Source organism: Pediculus humanus, genomic scaffold, assembly GCF_000006295.1.
Source record: "Pediculus humanus corporis 1103172107383 genomic scaffold, whole genome shotgun sequence".
Classification (NCBI taxonomy): domain Eukaryota; kingdom Metazoa; phylum Arthropoda; class Insecta; order Psocodea; family Pediculidae; genus Pediculus; species Pediculus humanus.
Genome location: NW_002987010.1, coordinates 558,206 through 578,786, shown reverse-complemented (window position 1 = coordinate 578,786; position 20,581 = coordinate 558,206). Strand labels below are relative to the sequence as shown.

Genomic DNA, 20,581 nt, shown 5'->3' with positions numbered 1-20,581 from the left:
CTCGTAATAAATTGAAAGGTTCAGTAATGATGATAATAATAATAATAATAATATTAATAATAACATAATAATTTTTTTTTTTTTTTTTGATCTCATATACTGTAATCATTTGAACGCTTAAAACGAGGGGATAATGGATTAGAAAAACGTTCTTCGTATGAAAAAAATATAAAAAAAAAAAAGCAGAAGAAATTTTCAATTTTAATCAAAGTTAAATCAAGTGTAAAAGCGATTAATAATAATTTAAAAAAAAAAAAAGAAAATTAATTTGTAGATTTTTTAAAAAATTAAATGAAATGGGTGAAAGAAAGAACAAAAAAAAAGATCAATTATTATTATCATTATTATTATTATTATTAATTATTAATTAAATTTTTAATCAAACCCAATCAAGGGAAAGTTTAGATTATGTACAGTGCTTGAAAAACTTTGTATAAAAATTATGTTGAGAATAATTTTCTTTTTTTTTTCTTTTTTTTTTTTTGTACATAGAAAGTGACTAACAATCAATCAATGAAAAAAAAAAAAAAAAAACTATGGTGACTATGAGTAAAAATCATTATTATTATTATTATAATTATTATTGTAAAAGAGTTACGTCACGTTAGATTATTCAAGTAGTTGGTGATATTTTTAAAATTTGTTTTTATTATGCTCATGAGTTTCCGGAAAATGGTTTAATTTCAAGTGCGGAAAAAATTTTTTAAAAATTTCAAAAACAAAAAAAAAAAAAAAAAATTAAATGAAATTAAAATGACATTTGTAAGAGTGAGAAAGAAAGAGAGAGAGAGAGAGAAAGAGAGAAAGCGTGAGAAAATAAAAGATTTAATCGGTTAAATCAGTATTGAAAGATCTCATCAGATTATTATTATGTTTTTTTTTTTTTTTTGTTTATTAAAAATAAAAAGAGAGAAAGCAATAGCAGAAGACAAAAAAAAAGCGCGCGAACGATTTTTCTATACATATATATATATATATATTTCAAATCGGAGTACAAAAAAAAAAAAATTTAATAAAAATGTGTCATTAATCACACCGCCATTTTAAAAATAGTTTTTTTAAAATTATTTTATTTATTTATTTATTTACTTATTTATTATTATTATTATTTTATTTTATTTTACGAGGCGATGCGTAAAACGCAGTCGAGGAAGGGGAGGGGGAGGGAGAGGAAAAAAAAAGTTTTTCGTCCAAAAGGATTCCACGACGTTGGTGAATTAATCAGGGTTGTTGGTTTTCCTTGAAAAACTATTACTATTATTATTATTGTTATCGTTTTATAAATTATGACGTTGACGTAAATCGATGATGATGATGATTATGATTATGGTGATGGGAAAAAGTTAAAAAAAAAAAAAGCTCGATTTGATTTATTGATCGAATGGATAAAAAAAAAGAAAAACGGTTACTAAATTTTTTTTTTGTTTCGTCATTACTGAACAAAAATCAAAGATTTTATTATTATTATTATTATTTATCCGTTTTAAGACTGAGATCTTGTTTATTTTATCCCCGTAGGAAAATTATTATTATTATTATTATTATTATCATTAATTTTCTAGTTCCTTTGATTGTAAAGTGCAATTTTTGATTTTATCAAAAAAAAAAAAAAGGAAAATTTTCCTCGAAAACTTCGATTTGATTCCGATTAAAAAAAATCGTTCGACGTTTGTTTGACGTTTGTTTGCTTGTTTGTTTGTTTATACAACTGAACAAAATGAAATTATTATTATTATTATTTTTTTTTTTTTAACAGGTAACGAAAACAGAAAAGAAAGAAATTAATTAATAAACGCGAGAGCCATTTTATAAAGAAAAAATTAATGAATTAATTAATTAAATCGTAGTTATTAATATTATTATTATTATTATTTATGAGAGAGAGAAAAAAAATGAAATTAAACCGATTTTGATTCGTTCTTTAAGAATGATAGAATGAATGAATGAATGAATGAATGATTGATTATTTTAACGAATAAAAGAATAATTTGTAAAAATTTTTTTTTTTTTTTTTTTTTGAAATTTACTTACTACTAACCTTCGAATTATATACACACATATGGATAAAACAAATTTTGGTATTTTTTTATTTTTATTTTTTCTAGAAATTTCTTTTCGTGTTTTTTTCTTCTCGTTACTCCCTCTACCTCCCTACCTCCCGCCCCAGCCAGTTCTCCCCCCTCCCCTCGCTTCTCCTCCCAGCGTTATTTTTCATCGTTCTTGTTTTCTGTCTACTTTTTTTTTTTTTTTTTTTTAAAACTTTTCATTCGAATTTTTTTCGCGAATTATTATATATATATATATGAAAAGTATCGATCAATGATCTTTTATTATTATTATTAATATTATTATTATTATTATTTTTATTATTTTTAATAACAATTTATAAATAAAATGAAAATAAATAAATAAAATAAATAAATAAAAATTTTTTTTTTCTGTTAGTTAATTTTAGGTTTTTTTTTTTATAATAATAATAAATAATTATTAAAATTAAAATATGAAGTAAGAAACAATAATAATAATAACTATTGATCATTATAAAATAAATTATTATTATTATCATTATAAATAAAAAATAAATAAATAAATAAAAAAGTTGTAAAAAAAAATAATGTTGTAAAATCTTTGAAATAAATTTGACATTTTTATTTCTTATATAAATTAATTATTTATTCGATGAGAATAACTAACCTCCCCTCCCCTAATAACTAAATAATAATAATAATAATATTTCGGTCACGTATATAAAACTCATCGTTTAAATCTAATAATAATAATAATAATAAATTTTTTTGTTAAAAGAGAGTAAAAGAAAAACAGATGCCCATTTAATTATTTATGATTTATTATTATTATTATTATTATTATGAAAGAATTTAAAATGTTTTAAAAGAAAAATACAATTGATTGATGACGTCATAACTCAATTATTTATTTAAAAAAAAAAATTTTTTTAAGTTATGAATCAGGGATATGATGATGTAAACATTACAATTTGCACATGGCACCCCTTTTACAAACGAATAAAAAGAAGAAAAATCGTACACGCCCTTAAAAAAAAAAAAAAGGAAAATTAAAAATTAAAAGAGGGTGAATAATCAAAAAGAGAAGGAAAATACGATAAAAAGAAAAAAGAAAATTTTCCTTTTTAAAAAAAAATTAAAGGGTTGTGACAGTTAAGAAAAAAATATCGAAGCCTACACAACGTTAAAAAAAAAAAAAAAGGAAAATTGTGTGTTTGTCTGTGTGTGTGTGTGTGCGTGTGTGTGTGTGTATGAAGTCATTGAAGGAAAAGCTTTCATTCTGTTTAGAGCGACGTGTCGTTGAGAGTTTCGTCTGCTTTAAAATAAAAGGTAAATAAATTAAATAATAATTTAAAAATGTTGATGTGTGCTTAAATGCTTTATTATTATTATTCTCTCTCTCCAAAAACAAAAAAAATTTATCGAAGAAAAAAAGGAAAAACGACGGCCATGATGACGACGACGACAACAAAACGATTAAAATGTCGTTTTTATTTTTGGAAAAGAAAATTTTTTTTTTATCGAAAAGAGAAAGGGAGAGAGAAAGAGAGAGAGAGAGAAAAAAAATACGCAAGAAAATTAGAATTAAATTGCTTTTATTGGCTAGATGAAACCCACGCATAAAACCATTATTATTATTATTATCATCATTAAAAATTTAATCGCGTGAAACAAAAAAAAAACCTTTGGAGAAAAAGGAAAAGAAAAATGGCGTAAAAGAAAATTTTCCCGATTCCTTTTTTTTTCCCACGGAATTTTCTTCTTTTGGCGTGTTGTCGACATTTAAATTTTAAATATTCCAGGCGTTATTTTTTTATTATGAATATGTTATGTATATAAAAAAAACATGGAGAAAAGAGAGAGAGAGAGAGAGATACTTTTTCAATAGTACAATTTTCCACCGGTAGAGTCACACAACAACCCTCACCCTAATACAAAGTATAAGCTCTTTTTTTTTAAGGGTTTATTGATTTTCCAGAGATGTGAGAAAATCAAAACTAGAAAGAAAATTGCACAAAAAAAAAATTTTCTTTTTTTTTTTTTTTTACTGTCGTCGTTTATTAAAACGCATGCGTTTTATTAAAAACCTTTTCTACCATCATTAAATTTTATATTTTTCATAATTTTTTTTCTGTTGTTGTTTTTTTTCTAATAATAAAAAAAGTGAAAGGTCGTGATAGTGTGAAAAAAGTGTTACCAACAAATAAAAAAAAAAAAAATTTTAACTATTAAAATCGAAAGGGGGGGGCCGAGGATATTTAAAGAGAGACTATGAAAAACGCGTTTGTTTTTTTTTTCCTGTTATGTTATTAGTGTAAAAAAAAATTTTTTTTTTTTGTACGCGAATTACGACGACGATGACGTAAATTATTTATTTATTATTATTATTATTATTATAAAATCGAATTTAATAGAAAAATAAAAAGATTAATTTAATTTTTATGTTTATAAATAATTTTTTCGAGTTTGATTATGGGGTTTTAAACCCCTTGGAAAAAAGAAAAAAAACTAAAAAATTATCGTTTGAATTTATTAATAAATTTCATTTATTTATTATTATTATTATTATTACTATTACTATTATTATTATTATTTTATTACAAAATGATCGGAACTTTTTGGAACATGTGTCGAGCTTGTCCGTCACTTCCAGTTGACAAGGTAAATTATTTATGATAATAATTATATTTCTTTTCTTTTTTTGTTTGGAAAATGCACATTTTTTCCTCTATCACCTCCCCATTAAAATAATTGATTCATAATAATAATAATAATAATAATAATAAAAATCAATTATTGATTTATACACACACACACACTCACAAACACTCGAGCCTTTTATACGAAAAAAAAAAAAAATTTTCTTCTTCTTTTCCTTGCGCCTCGAATTATATAAAAACCCCCGGAAAAATGATAATGATAATAATGATAATAAAAGCCTTTTTTATTTAATTATTAATTAATTAATTAAGGTAACGATGTTGTAAAAAAAAAAAAAAAAAGGTAAAAAGGGTAAAAAAAAGGGTTTTCCACCGTAAAAAAAAAGGTTTAAAGTTTCTTTTTTTTTTATCATTTAATAATAATAATAATAATGATGATGATGATGACTTTCAAAAAGTTTTTTCATATTTGAAGTGTATTTCGAAAATAGAAACAAAAAAAAAAACAAAAAACTTTTCAATTAATTTTTTTTTTTTTTTTTTAAATCAATCAAAACAGTCGAACTCGAAAAATTTTTATTTTTCATTTTTCCTCTACTTCATTCGTCTGCATTATTTTGGGGAGTTCAAAAGGTTTTTTTTTTCTAATAAAATTTTTTCATTTTAAATAATCGTAAGTAAGTAAAAAGTTTTTGTTTTTTGTTTTTATTATGTATTTTTAAAATAATTTAAGATATATATAAAAATTTAAATAATATATATAGTTGTTAGACGAAAATTTTTAACACCACCCTCCCCCCCGCCTCCCCAGGAAAACGAGTTATAAGATTTGTGATAATTTCAGCTAAATTCAGAATATAGAAGCACTTATCGTTGGCATGAATACAAAGGATCTAACCGTGATGATGTTGTCGTGAGAAGACCTCCGCAACCTTTTATCTCAGGTATACAGGCTTCTTCTTTAAAAAATTAAATTAAAAAGGGAATGATAATAATGATAAAAGGAAAATAAAAAAAAATATAAAAAACTTTATTTTAGAAAATTTACAAGAGCCTGCATTACCCAGAAGGAAAAAACACCCAGAAATAGCATATAAAACAAATGATTTTTTAAATGATAGCGGATCGGAAGCTTTATTGGGAAATTATTTTTTATCAGATAGAGCAAGGGTATCGTCATTATAAATAAATAAATTATTATTATTATTAATATTAGTTTTAAATAAAATAAAATAAAATAAAAATATTTACAGTCGGAGGAAAGGTGGGCTTCGTGTCGTAATAAGAATTCGAGGCGCAGCAAATCCGAAGGTCCTCATGCAAGAAAATCATCGTACAGATTAATTAGTACCAGATCCATTAATATCCCAAATCAATCCTCTATATTCACTAAAATTAGAGATTCTAATAAAAAATATGATAAAAAGGTAAACAAATAATAATAATAATAATAATAATAATAATGATAATGAAAAAATAATGATGGGGAAAAAAAATTTTCTTCTCATTTGTTTTTTTTTTTCGTTTTTCTTTCCAGGCAACCGTTAACACAACGACTTTTACTAATCGCAATAATATAATACAAAGTGAAATATTAAAAACGGTACCACCCAAAAAAGAAGATAATAATAATAAAGTTAAACAAGTTATTTCGAGTCTCGTAAATCCGAGAATTGATGATATTTTATCAGATAATCAGCCAAAGAAGTCGGTATCAATGAATGGTATTAAGAGTAAAGAGACTGCTCCCGTACATAAAAAGACTGGAGGAATTAAATGTAATTTATATACATATATATATTATTTATATATCCCCCCCCTTACCCTCCCCTCGCCCCCATTTTTCATGATAATTTTTAATCGGGGAGAAAGTAATGTATAAAAATTGTTTTTTTATTATTTTAACAATGCAGATAAATCCGACCATGATTCTTTAAAAGGAAATTCAGAAACTGATAATTTAATCGGTGATGATTCTGGATCTAAACACGATGATACTGACGGGTAGGTCAAAAAGTTTTGTGGACAAAAAATGAAGTAATTATTGTTCAAAATGAAAAACGTGTAAAACTCATTGAATTTTTTCTTTTGCGTTTACTTAGAGAATTTAAAAGCGAATATAAGAAAAATTTTCAACCGTTTAATAAATATGATTTTGATGAACAAAAAGGAGTTTTTGAAAGGAGGCCTACTGTAAATGCTTTTAACAGCACAACCGAAAGTGATTTACCATCATCGTCTTGGTATAAAGAAGTTGTACTCCTAAGACAAAAAGCTAATCAGTACAGGGTATGTACGAACAAAAGGTTTCTTACAAAAAAAAAGTTTGTTTTCCTCATTTCCGGTAATTTTGTTTAAATTGTAGCATCGCGGTTGGGGTACCGAATTGATACCGGATCACATAGCACAGCTATACAACGATCAAATGATGGTTTGGGAGCAGGTTTCACGACGAAGTACTTTATCGGCATTATCATTGGCAACAACAGTTTCTTCTAGAAATGAGTAATTAATTATTAATAATTATTTATTTATGAAAAAATTATGAATATTAATTTTTAAATTAATTTTTAGATCTTCGAAAGAAGAAAAAGAAAACAAAAAAAATTCACCATTGAAATCATTAACGAGAGCAAAATCGGCAAAAGGAAGTCATCATTTACCAGGTACACATCAGGGAAAACCGGATAAGAAAAAAACGGCTCCAACACCAAAACAAAATTTGGAATCATCGCCAAAAAAAGGTGAGAAAAAAAAATTTGATTTAAATAAATAAATAATATTCAGCATTTTCGTCTGCTTCTACCCCCTTTTAACACCAAATATTAATTTTTAATTTAGTTTTTTTTTTTTTGCTTGTCCCTCTCTATCTCTCTCTCTCTCTCTCTCTATAAAAAATGGCGTGCTTTTTATCCATTTTAATGGAAAATTATTTCCTTTTAAATGTGTTGTGTTGATAGGTAATGTTCAAATGAAAAAATTATACGTAAAGAGAACCTCTCCTAATAGGACACGTCAAGAATCTAATGTCGGTGCACCACCACCGACCATTCATAAGTCTTTAATACAGGAACCGGAGAAGTCAAAACGAAGATCGAGACCAAGTAAGGCATTAAATTTTCCAAATTAACCATAAATCCATCTTCAATATAGTCTCCTATCGATTATTATTATTATTATTATTATTATTAATACAACACTCGCGCGATACTTTTCCTCCTGCAACGCACAATATCAATTATTAATCTCAAATCAATGGAAAAATTATTTATCTTTAATACCGGATAAAGATAATCCCATTTGTGTTGTTAATCTCGCTATATTGTCAATCAATTTAAAAAAATTAAAGCACAAATTTTTTGCTTATTATCACCAACCTAAATGTGAGCGTGTCACACACGTGTGTGTAATTAATTGTTAATAATAATAATTTTTTTAATAAATGTTACTCTCATGGGTTAGGAATTTTACTATTAATATTATTATTATTTAAGGTAAATTAGTTTATAGAAAATTTTCAAAAATTTTATTTATTTTTGTTAAATTTAGGTTCAAAATTATTACGAATGAATAATTAATAGAATAATTTAGAAAATTTAGAAAGATAGATGAATGTGAGTTGGGAAATTTTTTTTTTTTCTTTGAAACAAAAGGATTATGAGGGTTTACTGACGATTAAGTTAAATAAATAAGGGCAATATTATTATTATTATTCTTTTATATAATTTACAAAAATGCAAATAAAAATCCAGTAGATGATACTATTTTCTATCATAAATTTCACTGTTGCTTCCAGCATCTCTAATAACAACCGTGCCTTCTGGCGCCAAAGCATCGCAATTAAAAAAGGATAGAAAAGGTAAGAAAAAAAAATTAAAAAACAATTAATAATAATTTTTTTCCTTTTTTGTTATTATTATTGTTATTATTTTCATTTTTAAATTAAAATTATTTTTAATTACTCAACAACTATAACCCGACGACGACAACGACGACGAATATTCCATCATAAAAAATTGTTATGAAAAAGAAAGTAAGTTAATATTGCTATGCTTACTTTTTTTCTAAATGGAAAATCAAAAGCTTTTACGCTTTTCCCAAGCACAAAAATTATATTTTTCCTTTTTTTTTTACATGTTGTTGTCATTATTATTATTGTTATTATTATTAATCGTGATTAATTAATAAAATTTTTTTGAATAAATCATTAACGGAAAAATGTTATTATGGAGTCGATCACTTTTCAAATTTAATAATAATAATTTAAAATCGTTTTAAACAGGTGATGAAGGGGATGAAGAGTTTACGACAGCTTTAGAACCAGAACAAATAATAAAATCACCACCTGAACCTACGAGGGTCAAATCACCGGAGCAAATTGTCATAAGATCACCGGAACCTGTTAACTGGACCGTGCCACTTGATACTGGAAAAACATTTACAGTCACTCAAAACATACGAGAAGGTTTTTATTTTTTTCAAATCCAATTGGAAAAATTTAAATAAGAAGGAAAAATTATTAAAAAGCTCCCCTAACCCCTCGACGTCTTTTTTTTCCAGGAGATTTGGCTCCAAGATCTTACAGTGAAGTTAGAGCTTGGACTCCAGGTAACGTACCACCACCTGCATCGATATCAGCTCCTACTGAATTAGCTAAAGTTAACGTTAATAATCAGGGAGAAATACTCTCCAAATAAATAATTACTATTATTATTATTATTACTATTAATACATTATTAATTAAAAATCGAAGATATATATAATAACATATAATAATAACAAAAAAAAATCTATATATTTCTGTTTATTAAAAATTAATAATTTTATTTATTATATTTTATTTTAACAAAAATTATTGATATTTGATTATGAAATATTTTTAGTATTTATATTATTATAATATATATATATTATTTATTTGAAATAATTTTTCTGGTTGAATCAGATTTATAGATGAGTAATAATTAAATTTAATAAATTTTAATTCTAATTTTAATTTAATTTAATTTTTTTAAATTTGTTTATCCTTCACATCATCCCACAAACTCATACATCAACAATATAACAATGTTACAGAATCAATAAAAATTGATTTTTAAATGATAAAAAATAAAAATGTCGAATTTGTTTAAGTGCAGACGACAGGTACAGGGCCTGCGCCTCCATAAAAATCAAAATAAATTGGAAAAAATAAGTAAAAATAAATAAAAAATAACCAAACCTGGTCACTCGCAAATGAAAACGTTTCAAATAATGATGGCTGACATAATAAGAACCTGATTGCTCAGGGAATTCTCCCAAATACGCGGAAATATAGTTTTTGTACAAAACCTGTTATGTTAAAAATAAAAAAAAAATTGAAAGATTTTCACATAATCTTGAAGGGTTGTTGACGACCAAAAAAAAAAAAAACGTTAATCCAGGATTTTATAATAATCCGAGGATTATCTTCCAGAAGAAGATTTAAAAAAGAAAATTTTTGTTTTTATCTTAGGAAAACATTTCCCCCCATCCTCCTCTCCCCCCCCATAAAAAAAAACGTATATAAAACAAAAAAATTTAACAAAAAAAAAAAAAGATAGAGAGAAAATAATAGTTTAAAAATTATATGCAAATTATAAAAAGAGGATGAAAGGTTAAAGATGATCGATATTTTAGGTCAAAGGTTAAAAAACTTATGGAAACGTAAAAAATTTATCCGAAACAAAAAAAAAATAATAATTTTAATTTTTTTGTTCTTATTATCTTTGCATTGGGGAAAAAAATTCCAAAAAAAAAAAAAAAAAAAAAAAAAAAAGATACCGTAAAAAAGTTTTTTAAAATCATTATTCTCCAGTCAGGTTATTTTAAAAAGTTTTACTATTATTATTATTATTATTATTATTTATTTGTTTTCCTGTTTCTTTAGGTTTTAATAGTTTTCCATTCCTTTTTTTTGTTTTTTTATTTAATATTTTAAAACGATGATGTCATTTTTAAATAACGAATGATGAGTGACATAAGAGTGACCCTCCCAAATGTGATTCCTGGAAATAAATTTTTGGCAACCTTTTGCGTACGAACCTTTTCATCTTTTATTTTATCACAACTGGAATAACAACAACAATACCTGATTCTGCTGTTACGACATTTTATGAACAAAATTTGAGTTTAAATTAATTTAAAAAAAAAAAAATTTAATGGAAATTTATTATTGTGATTCATCCTCACACTAAACTTACAGAAATTTAACCGTTCCAGGATTCCAATAAAAATTTCCAGAGTTTGACAATTTATACATAAAAAATGACGTATTATCAGTACACAATCAACTTATTACATATTTAAAATCTCTCTCTCTCTCTTTCTTTCTTTACCATAATTTAATGTTCGAAAGTGAGATGATACGTTTTTAAAAATTTCTCCAGTAGGCAAATGCATACCTTAAAAAAAAAAAACAACATTCAAGGTATTCAAGGACCAGAAAGCGGATTTTTCGTTCTCTCATAAACAATGTGAAAGTGATTTACCTTTAGTTTAGTTTTGAAACCGTAAAGAAATAATTTATTTTTTATAAAAAAAAAAAAAATTTAAACAAAAAAATTTTCTTTCCATGCGAAATGTGATTATTAATACATAACATAAGGTAATTTTTTAAATATATTAATTTTCGATTGTTTGTTTGTTTGTTTATTTTCACCGTTTGTTGACCTCGTTTCGTATCGGAAAAAGTTTTTTTTTCACTTTCAATTATTTTATTTTGAGTAAGGAGATATTTATCAAATAAAATCGATATTCATTCCGCCATATTTAAAATATTTATTAAAAATTATTATGTCAATGTTATCTACGATAAAATAGGGTTTAAAATTTAATTTTTAAAAATAGTAAAAATAATACTACTACTACTACTACTACTTGGATACCACCCAAAAATCACCCACTCGTCTGTCTCTTCTCTACCTAACGGTAGAAAGTAAAAAAAAAAGGCGCAGGTACGACTACAAATAGTAAATGACGTAATTTATTAAAAAAAAAAAATTTTTTTTCTAAAGGTTATAATGGAATTTTCCTATTGGGTGTTATTATTAACATTATGCACCCATATACGATCGGAATATATTCCTCCGGGACCAAGGTATCAATGTCCGAAAAACAAAGCGCAATTATATCCATGCGTATGTGCAAAACCTGGAGAAAGAGGAGTGACGATCGTTTGCGAAAATACAAATTTGGCAAGTTTAAGCGTCGGACTTAAAAATTTTGCTAATGAAAATTTACTCATTGAAAAATTATATTTTTCTAAATGTAACATAGGTATATTTTTTCCCGTTTGCATTTTTATTGTTTGCCTATTGTAAAACAATCGGAAAAATTTGTTTGTTTGTTTGTTTGTTTTTCAGGAAGATTATACGGGGATGTTTTACACAATCTTAAAATCCGAGTATTCGAAGTCGTCGATACGCCATTAACGATTATCGAAGATCATTTTTTTTTAGGCGTTAACAAAACACTACAAGAACTTTATTTATTCGATACGAATTTTGAAAAATATCCAACAGAATCATTACAGGTTAGTGACAAGTTAAAAACAACCAAACAACCAAAACAAACAAACAATCGTGGGTGAAATAAATAAATAATTTTCCCAAGTAGTGAAATTTTTTTTTTTGCGAACAACTATCCAAAAAAAGAAAAACACTCGAAAAATGAAAATTTTCTTTAACTTTCACGTTTTTCGTCCTCGTTATTATTATTATTATCTTTTTTTTTGTAAATTTAGATTTTAGGTAATTTAACGATTTTAAACATTCGCGGACATTTTATAAAAAATTTAAATTCGAATACTTTTTCATCGTCTCTAATGAAAAACACGTTGGAAAGATTACACGTGACAAATGGCAAAATAACTGAATTACCATCGGATATGTTTACCGGTTTGAAAAAATTAAAAACTTTAGATTTTCACATGAATAATATAAAGGAATTAAAAAGGAATCAATTCAAAGGTTTAAGAGATTTAGAAGTTTTGGATTTAAGTTATAATAATTTGACCAAAATTGACGCCTCTCACATGTCAGATCTTAACAAACTCGGATGGTTTAACGCATCGAATAATGCAGTCAAAGAACTCACAAGGTTTGTCTTGGAAAAACAAACATGGCGGCGGTTTAAAAAAAAGAAAATTTTTTTTATTATATTTTTTATTTTCATTTCAGGGGAGCATTTGCTCGTAACACAGTATTAAAATATCTTAATTTTAATAATAATCTTATAAAAAAATTAGATTCTAATTCGTTTCGAGGTATGCGTTTTATACGAAGACTTTTATTTCGCGACAACGAAATATCGGATGTGGGTAGGGGTACTTTCGGATCCGTAACTCGTATAGGTACTATCGATTTATCGAAGAATAAAATAACAAAAATCGATTATCAAATGTTTTATCAATTGAATTACGTTGAAATAATCGACGTGTCGGAAAATTTAATTACCGAAATACAAAAATTAGCATTTAAAGATTTATATTTGGTTACGATAAACGTTTCCCATAATTTGATAAACAACATAGAAGGCGGTGCTTTTGAAAATTGCGCAAATATAACACTTTTGGATTTGAGTCACAATAAAATATCAGAAATCCCTAAAACTGCTTTTGATAGTACCACCTACGCCACCCACTTGGATCTAAGTTATAATAATTTAACATCGCTTAATCAGGTAATTTTATTTCTTCTGCTTTTTCTTTAAACTCTTAAAAACTTTTACTCGTTATTTACGTCAAATACTTTTTTCATATCTTCAGGTACCACTTCAAAACATGACGGGATTGAAAATATTTAACGTGTCTTATAATCAATTGAAAACAATACCGAAAAATACTTTTCCGAAATTATACGAATTGCATACGATTGACGTGAGTCACAACGTCATAAAAGATGTTTTCAATGGCGTCTTTCAGGTTTTGTTAGGTTTGAGATATTTAAATTTAAGTCACAATAAATTGGAATCGTTAAAAAGTTCTGTTTTCGGTGCACTACCGACTCTACTACAACTCGACATAAGTAATAATAAATTAAAAGATATAAGTCGAGGAGCTTTGACGAGAATGGCAAGCGTGAGACAATTAAACGCTCGTAATAATGAACTAACAAAAATATTTCAAATCCCGATATCCCTATCGGAATTGGATATATCCTGGAACAAATTGGAAAAAATCCCGGCATCACACGAAACATGGCCGACGATGAATTCATTACTTTCGTTGGATTTAAGTTATAATTTATTACAAGATAATTTAGAAAAAGGAAGTTTCGAGGGTTTGTTAACATTACAAAAGTTAAATTTAAGTTATAACGATATTAATAATCCACCATGGTCAAGTTTGGGGGATTTATCATCATTGCAATATTTACAACTTCAAGTAATTATTATTACGCGTTAACCTACTTCTTTGGGGGGGAAGAGAAAAGTTTTCATTAATTTTTTTTTTTTAATTTTACAAGGGAAATAATATGACGACGTTAGAAAAAAGTGCTTTCGGACGACTTCCGGTTGTTTTTGAATTAAATTTATCTGGTAATAAAATATCGAACGTGTCTCAAAGAGCTTTCGATGGTCTTCTACAACTTCTTAAATTAGATTTGAGTCATAATAATTTAACAATCATACCCAACGGTGCATTTCAAGGTAAATAACGATTCGAAATTTATTAACACCGGAAGTACTACCCTAATAAAAAAAAAAATTAAAATGTTTTCATACAGGTTTAGTATCTTTAAGAGAATTAGATTTGTCGTACAATCGTATAGAAAAATTAGACAACAAAACTCACGGACTTTTAGACGATTTTTTATCACTCGAAAAGGTAATAAAAAATATTTTTTAGTTGGTATCTTCTTTAAAAAAAAAATTACGTAATTTTTATGATATTTTCAGGTAAATTTAAGTCACAATAAAATATCTTTCCTCACTAGAAAATCATTTCCCAGTAGTCCCTACATTCCATATCATTTAAGAATCATTGATTTGAGTTATAATTCACTTCCGGTTATAACGTACGATCTAACGTATGGGACTAAAGATGTTGAAGTGTTAAATATAAGTCACAACATGATAAACGAAGTTAGAAGAGGTAATAATTGTAATTTTATCACGAAATGTAATGATAATGATAATGATAACAAACGAAAAAAATTTTTTTTACAGGAGTTTTGGGTAATTTGACGGCATTAAAAGTTCTAGACGCATCTTATAACGAGTTAACGGATTTTCCACCCAATTATTTCGGTCCCCCGGAAAATCTCACCGAATTATATTTATCGAATAATAAATTATACGTTTTACCATTGAAAGAATTATCGAAATTAAAATCGAAAATACGTCACGTGGATTTAAAAAATAACGAATTGAGTGAATTTTATCCCGAGCTCATGATGCTATTAAATAACGGAACTTCATTTCAATATTCAGGTATTTGGAAAATGTCGATAAAAAATGAAAATTTTGTTGTGAAAACAAAAAAAAAAATGAATGACTTCTCATTTATATTTTTAAATAATTTAACTTAACTCGAAAAGTTACTAGAAAATTTAATTAAGTAAAAGATATTAATGTCTTTGGTTCTCCCGAGGGAGTGAGAGGGGGAAAGGGAGAGTAAAACTTTACTTAAAAATTTTTTTTTACATCCATCAGGGAATCCCCTTCAGTGTACCTGTCAAACACGACCTTTAAATAGGTGGATACGAAATCAAGTCGACGTTCCAAAAGAATGGAAAACCGTTAAATGTTCCGGACCTGAACCTTTACAAGATCAAACGTTTTACCTACTGAAAGAATCAACTTTAACATGCCAAAGAGATGACGATAACAATGATCATAATTATAATTATTACGACGAAGATGAAGAAAATAATAATAATAATAATAAATTAATAAACGAAGAATATGAAATAAATCCCGATATTAAATTTCGACAATTTGAATTGTGAGTATTTTTTTTTAAAAATTACAATTTAATTAAATGATTACAAATTGATTAATAAATTTTCCGATAGGATAAAACCGGAAACGTTATCATTACAATGGTTGGTAACATCAAAAGAAGACGTTGCGGATTTTTATTTACTAATGAGAATAAATACAACGGATCAAAGTCCAACAGCATATGAAAAAATAATACCTTATAATAAGAGGAAAGAAATATTAACCGGAAAACAAATAAGAGAATATATTTCCGGTCCGAATTCAACCGTGCCAAAGAATATACAAAAAAAATTATTAACGAGTAATAATTACGAACTTTGTTTGATTGGTATAACATCGAATGGAGATTTGAGAGAATGGCAAAATACCCAATGTAGAATATTAAAAAATTTCTATATCGGTAATCATTCTCATAAAATTCAACCGTCCAAATATTTTCATTTATTTATTTTTATTTTTATTGTAAATTTTATTTAATTGTTAACAAAATGTTGTGTTACCTTCGCAAATTAGTATTTCCTAAACAAGGAATAAAACAGGGTGAAAATCAAATAAATTTATATGTATGTACATTCAATTTAAAAATTTCAATATGGCGTTCATTAAGAGATTATATAAAATGAACCTAAGTATACGATACGATCAAAAAAAAAGAAAATTCTGTGATTTGGAAAAGACCAAAAAACAATTTAAATTATAAACAATTATAAAAAATTATGTAAAATAATTATTGAAAATAAATTTTTTTAAGCAACACCAGCTATTAAATTAATAATAATACCTTTTTTTGTGCCTGCACGCTCATTTTTTAAATAAATTTTTTTATTTTTTTTTTCACATTTTAAAAATCGATCGAAACCATTTTTTAACATCCTTTCATTTCCAAAAAAAACCGTTAAGAAAAAAGAAAATTATCTCAACTTAATGAAAATAGTAAACAAAAAAAAAAGAAAAATCAATCAATCAATCAATCGATATAATTAATTGAAACGTCAAAAATTTATTTACATATTTAAATCACGATCTCTCTCTCTCTCTATTTTAAAATAATAATAATAAAACAATGTAATAATAATAATAATAATAAAGTAAAATATTTTATATATCATTAAAAATTATAATTAATATTATTATTATCATTAAACTTTTTTTTATTAATAATAATAATAGATTTCATCTAACCTTCTAGTTTTTTTTTTATATATACTCGAAAGTATTTGAAACATCTAAAACTACATTTATTTTGTAAACTTTTTATTATTATTATTATAATTAAAAATTTTTTTTTTATTGGCTAAGTAATAATAATAGTAATAATAATTCCTCATTGTTTCTTTTTTTTTGATAATATTATATTTAATTAATTGTGCTATTAATAATTTTAATATAATGAGCTCGATAAAGAATAAATATTATTCAAATTTTTGGGTTTCATTTTGTTTTTGTTGTTAAATAAAGAAAAAATAAAAATTCATTTTATACAAATCAACATATTAATTATGTTTTAAAAATAATAATAATAATAATCATAATAAAAGAAATCTTATAAATATTATTTTGAAATATGTATATGAATCTTAGTACAATTAATTTTGAAAGTTTCTCTCTCGAAAGCCTTTTTTTTTAATTGTTAGATAAAGTTTTTACCTTTTTCCTTTTTTTAAAACTAGGATTGATGTGGGCAGTGTGTTTTTCTGCAGTTGATTGTGTTTGTTGATATTAAAACTGAAATAAATAATTTTAATTGTAAAAAAAAAAGGAAAAAGGAAATATCTAATCATTTTTTTTTTCATATTCGGATGAATTTTTGATATGCATGCAAATAAAAAGACTTTTGTTAAATGTCTGTGTTTTTTACTTATCAGTGTAATAATGTGGTTTTGCTATCAGAAAAGTATGTCATGTAATTCGACCCGATATTCATTTAATAAAGGAGCCATGGTATTTGAGTCTCATTTACACAAAAATTTTTAATAAATAATATGCGTTTTAAACTTACTCTTTTCAAAAACTCTTCCGAACATATTCTAGCTCTTGCATTCACAGCCAATTTCATTTCGCTTATTTCCTTATCAATTTCTTCCATAAAATGAATAACAAAATCTACCAATTTATGTTTGTACATTTGCTCAACATGGAAGTTTGTAATTAAAAAGCTTATGTCATAGCCCTAAAATATCAAAACAAATATTTTTAGTAATAAAATTATGACAAAATGTTAATTTCGATAATTAAAAAACTTTTTTAAATGGGTTAAATCTCACCTCGATAGGCTTCCTCCTAAGAACTACAAAATTTTCTGCCCTCATCATCATAAACCTCATAAATTTATGACATAATATGTGCTCTATGTCATCTGCTTGTTTTACTGCAATACTAATTCTCACTGAATTCACTGAACTTTCAATTAAAACTCTTTCCTTTTCATTTCGACTTATTATAACTGGAGTTAACAACAATTCTTTACTAGTTCTCACTTCAACTTCTGGTTTATTATGACGTTCAACAACTTGAGAAGAAAAATTGTCTAAGCACATAGCAGCAGTTAGGGTGTGCCTCACTGCTGTTAAATATGGCCTTAGTGTGGCAGCCTGAAATGAACATTATAATTTTCAAAACATAAAATAATGATTAAATTTCTAACAGTACAAACAGGAAATCAAGCCTACATGAATTTACATGAGAGCATTTCAACTAAATGTCACGCATTGTAAAATTTATAAAAACAAAAATTCGTTTCAAAAATTTTTAATAATATTTTAAAATGCAATATAAAATTATTTTAATAAATGAAATTAATTATAAAAATGATTCATTAATAGAAATATATATATCTATAACCAAGTATTTATTTGACGTCAACCGATGCCCACGTTATTAGTAATTAAACATTTAGTTCAAAGTTATTATTAATAAAACATTTAGAAAAACAAAAAAATTTAATTAAATAAATAAATACTTACCATTTTAAAAATTCTTATTCTTAAATAAAACTTAAAAAATGAACAAGTTATTTGTGATTTACTATACGATGAAACATTTCTCCGCCATATTGTTTTGCTACGGTTTAGCCACCGCCTATAGAAAAAAATGGCTCCAAAACGTTTATTAAAATGATTCACTGCGCATGACGACTAAAAATTCGCCATTTTGAATTATTGAATTCTTTTCACATGTAAGGAAAAAAAAAATTTTAAATGATTACTTTCCATTTATGTTTGATAATAAATTGTAAAATAAATTAACATTAAAATTTTATATCACGTCCCGATAATAGCTTTAAATTACAAAAGGACTTGAGATAAAAAAAAAAAAATTTAATTTTTATGACTATCCAATTTCATTTTTTCCCCCCAAAAAAATCATTGAAATAACTGATTTGTAATTATTTTAAAAGAAAATATTATTATTATTATAGAATAAGAAAAAGAAAGTGGTGATTTAATAATTTTATAAAACCAAAACTTTTTTCTTTTCAATTAAACAATCAATCAATAATTAATAATTAGTTTATATTTTTATTAAAAAAAATTTAATTCCTCAATGTGTGTTTTTATATGACATAGAATTAAATAAAAAAAAATTAAAGTTCAGAGCTTAAAAAAAAAAACTAATTTTATTATCTTAAACATATTAGAAAAATAAATACTTGACTTTTTTTTTTTTTTTTGGTTTTCATATTTTGATGTCAACACTTTTAGTTGTTTTGGTAGTAGTATCAGTATAATGGAAGTACAATCTTATTGTCTAAATAATAAATCACATGATGTTACATTATCTTATCAATAATTTAAGTAATATTAATTATGCTTATCAAAAAAAAAAAAAAAAGCCCAAAATTATTATATATCAAATTCAATTTGAAAAATTAGTTTAACAAGTGATAAAATATCAACAAAATGGTCAATCCATCATTAACTATATTATTATTAACAATTTTTGCGATTCAGGTATTTTAAAAAAAAAAAAAAATTATTTAATATTTTAAAATAATAAAATTTTCTTTTTTTGTTATTTAAAGGTAAGTTTCGCAAAATTAAACGTAACAATTTTTTACGAAACGTTATGTCCGGGTTCGATGCATTTTTTCAAAACTCAATTGGGACCTGCATATGAAAACAAACAAGTTTCAGAAAATGTTTATTTCGAATTGGTACCATTCGGACACGGTAAGGTAAGATGTAAAAAATAATGATGATGATGATTAAGATTATGAAACGTTTCCTTTGATGGCAACTATTAAAAAAAAATATTTCCAGGTTGAAGAAAATCCATTTAAGGTGACATGTCAACACGGGGTCAAAGAATGTATGGGTAATGCAATGCATGCTTGTTTCTTTGCAAGACATAATAATAATGAAGAACAAGTTAAATTTGGCGTTTGTACAATGTCGACAAAAAATCCACCAACTTCCGGTGAAATGGTATAAGAAACAAAAATTTTCTTATTTTTCATCATCATCATCATCATCCTAATCATTTTTTAACTGTTTTTTTTTTCTGTTTTCAGTGTGCAAAAGAATTAAATTATTCATACGATGGTGTCGACGTTTGTACAAATGGAAAAGAAAGCGAAATGTACCAAATTAAAAATGGCCGAAGAACTCTTGATTTTAAACCTAAACTTAAAGTCGTGCCAACGGTCGTTTACAATAATGTAAATATATTTATTTATTTATTTAAAATAAAATCTAAACTCCCCATAATATTATTATTATCTTTTACAGGTATACAATGCAGAAGATCAAAAAAATTCATTGAATGATTTAAAACAAGTTATTTTATCAAAACTTAATAACAATTATTAATGACGTCATGTCACATATGTTTAACCCGATTTTTATTATTTTTTAATAAAAACAATAAATAAATAAATAAATAATAATAATAATAATATTTTAATTAAATTTATTTTCATTTTAAATCCAT

General features: G+C 25.1%; 4 protein-coding genes across 4 annotated transcripts; 3 read left to right on the top strand and 1 right to left on the bottom strand.

The window, feature by feature from the left end:
- Window positions 1–4,631: 4,631 nt before the first annotated feature.
- On the top strand, window positions 4,632–9,384 carry Phum_PHUM032360 (uncharacterized protein; the record flags this gene model as incomplete). The annotated part of the gene is made up of 13 exons (XM_002422995.1): window positions 4,632–4,679; window positions 5,532–5,631; window positions 5,727–5,857; window positions 5,941–6,114; window positions 6,225–6,420; window positions 6,601–6,691; window positions 6,790–6,976; window positions 7,053–7,192; window positions 7,262–7,431; window positions 7,648–7,791; window positions 8,484–8,546; window positions 8,970–9,152; window positions 9,248–9,384. The coding sequence occupies 13 exons, from the start codon at window positions 4,632–4,634 to the stop codon at window positions 9,382–9,384; spliced, it is 1,764 nt and encodes a 587-aa protein (XP_002423040.1).
- Window positions 9,385–11,727: 2,343 nt separating this feature from the next.
- Window positions 11,728–15,657, top strand: Phum_PHUM032350 (leucine-rich transmembrane protein, putative; the record flags this gene model as incomplete). The annotated part of the gene is made up of 10 exons (XM_002422994.1): window positions 11,728–11,983; window positions 12,070–12,239; window positions 12,450–12,805; window positions 12,886–13,387; window positions 13,473–14,090; window positions 14,173–14,356; window positions 14,434–14,534; window positions 14,606–14,758; window positions 14,929–15,139; window positions 15,362–15,657. 10 exons carry the CDS (start codon window positions 11,728–11,730, stop codon window positions 15,655–15,657), a joined length of 2,847 nt encoding a protein of 948 aa, XP_002423039.1.
- Window positions 15,658–17,425: 1,768 nt separating this feature from the next.
- Window positions 17,426–18,692, bottom strand: Phum_PHUM032340 (arp2/3 complex 20 kD subunit, putative; the record flags this gene model as incomplete). Its single annotated transcript, XM_002422993.1, has 4 exons — window positions 17,426–17,497; window positions 17,652–17,822; window positions 17,917–18,243; window positions 18,678–18,692. The coding sequence occupies 4 exons, from the start codon at window positions 18,690–18,692 to the stop codon at window positions 17,426–17,428; spliced, it is 585 nt and encodes a 194-aa protein (XP_002423038.1).
- Window positions 18,693–19,730: 1,038 nt separating this feature from the next.
- Phum_PHUM032330 (uncharacterized protein) lies at window positions 19,731–20,460 on the top strand (the record flags this gene model as incomplete). The annotated part of the gene is made up of 4 exons (XM_002422992.1): window positions 19,731–19,826; window positions 19,912–20,076; window positions 20,163–20,294; window positions 20,380–20,460. 4 exons carry the CDS (start codon window positions 19,731–19,733, stop codon window positions 20,458–20,460), a joined length of 474 nt encoding a protein of 157 aa, XP_002423037.1.
- Window positions 20,461–20,581: the final 121 nt, after the last annotated feature.